Source organism: Cyprinus carpio, unplaced genomic scaffold, assembly GCF_018340385.1.
Source record: "Cyprinus carpio isolate SPL01 unplaced genomic scaffold, ASM1834038v1 S000004619, whole genome shotgun sequence".
In the NCBI taxonomy this organism is placed as follows: Eukaryota; Metazoa; Chordata; class Actinopteri; order Cypriniformes; family Cyprinidae; genus Cyprinus; species Cyprinus carpio.
The window spans coordinates 1-1,946 of record NW_024877305.1 but is presented as its reverse complement, the minus strand read 5'-3'; the positions used below and the strand labels follow the sequence as shown (position 1 = coordinate 1,946).

Here is a 1,946-nt window from a genome sequence, read left to right as displayed (position 1 = left end):
AATTTTATATTTGAACAGATTTGTTACGTGACAGCATTAATGAAAGTTTCTTAAGGGTCAATATCATGTTATCTGCATCTCCTGTGCTCCAACTCTATATTATCTGTATAGCATGTGTGTAAGACTCGAATGCAATTATGAAGTAATTATTTTATGACAAATACATTTTTCAGTGAGTAAAACTGGCTGTGTTAAAGACTACATAACGTTTATATTATATTATCTTTAAATTAATTTGTTAATTATTATTATTTTAAATTATTGTCCCTGGATCAGTAGGATGCTCTTGTAACCAAGTAACGGTGGCTGGGACAGATTTTAAGTACTTACAAAGATGCAGTCTAATCCTGTTTACATGAAATAAGCATGCTCCGAGCAGGTTTAAGCTTACGGACCTGTTGCTATGACAGCAACTCTGGGATGAGCTTCAAGAACAAACATCTCAAGATCATGCCAAATCATCAAGAATCAAATCCAGCTAACTGAGTTAGCGCCTAGAACGGACCCTGAACAAAAGCAGTATAAACACTAACGCAAACGAGGGACTAATGACTTGATAAATGGGACACAGGTGAACTGAATAAAAATCCAACTCAGGCAACTAATGTGAAAACTAGGAGTCAAAAGAACAACACTAACACAGAAAACCACATACATATAACATTGTGCTTTTCTTTTTCTGGTAACTTATACACACTTGACATCAAATAAAGCAGAAAAGCAGGGCTTTTTTCTGGAACTCCACAAAAAATCTTCCTCAGGGTTCTGAAGGCAACGATCTGAAAACCAAGGTGAGTTTTTGGCACAGAGACCCGCTGAATAACTTTGTCTTTAAAATACATTAAGAATTACAATGTGTGCAGTATATGAGTGCAGATGGATTCACTTTTGCCGCTTATTAATTTAAGTTCTTGGCGGTGTTGAGAAGTCTGTTGCTGCTCTCTTTCATGGTGTTCTCCATGGAGAGTGCAGATGGTAAACTAGACATTTATTTGTATAAACCATCATTCTATTTTAAAAACTTGTTCTGGCCAAACCTTTGGCATTTTGCGAAAGCTTTATGAAGAGGATAGTGGGAAATGTTCAATATTTTATTGACTAGTATTTGTACAAGTAATGTATATTACAATACTAACATGTAGACCTACTGGATACCCGGATTGATATATAGGTAGACTAATATATACCGAGTATGGATGGACAAATTTTGGAGTCCGATACTTTACAAGTTCTTTCTCTCAGTCGACCAGCTGGATCACAGCAGAGGTAAAGTGTCCGCTACAACAAGGCAATTTTTTTTTTTTTTTTTTTTTTTTTAAAGTAACAGTTTCTCATTTCCATATAAACTATACTGAGCAACTAATAAATCAGAGCAGATTTTGTTTGAAAATGACTAAAAATGTAACTGACATCCTTTATTTTTAATATATAAAGAGAAACTGTATTGAGGAGCATGCAAATCTTGCATCTGTGCACAATGAACTGGAAAACAACTTTCTGATTGGTCTGTTGCCTTCTACTACTACACGATGTTGGCTTGGTGTTCAAGATGCTGTAGAAGTAAGTTCAGTTAGCCTAAAAGATACTAAATTTGTTTGAGATGAACGTTTTTAATGAAGCTGATATAACCACTTCAAAAGCCAAACTAAATGACATTCTTTATGGTGTCCGAGTACAGAAGCGCAGTCTTTTAATCCCTGTCTTTGCTCTTTAGGAAGGACAGTGGTTGTGGAGTGATGGAACTCCATATGACTACAGCAACTGGTGCTCTAATGAACCTAACAATCTAAATGTTGAGAACTGTGGAGAGATCAACTGACCTGTAAGAATTTCACATAGTACCAAACTGGCTATTTTCTCACACTATTGTATTGATCAGAATAACTGATTTCACTTTTCCACCTCTACAGCTTGACCGTTGCTGGAATGATGCAAGCGTTCAACCT

At 35.8% G+C, this 1,946-nt stretch overlaps 1 protein-coding gene across 1 annotated transcript; it reads left to right on the top strand.

The window, feature by feature from the left end:
- Window positions 1–761: 761 nt before the first annotated feature.
- LOC109083910 (galactose-specific lectin nattectin-like) lies at window positions 762–1,828 on the top strand (the record flags this gene model as incomplete). Its single annotated transcript, XM_042754046.1, has 5 exons — window positions 762–791; window positions 909–975; window positions 1,172–1,266; window positions 1,435–1,560; window positions 1,715–1,828. Coding segments are annotated over 5 exons (423 nt in total), but the record flags the coding sequence as incomplete, so codon positions are not given.
- Window positions 1,829–1,946: the final 118 nt, after the last annotated feature.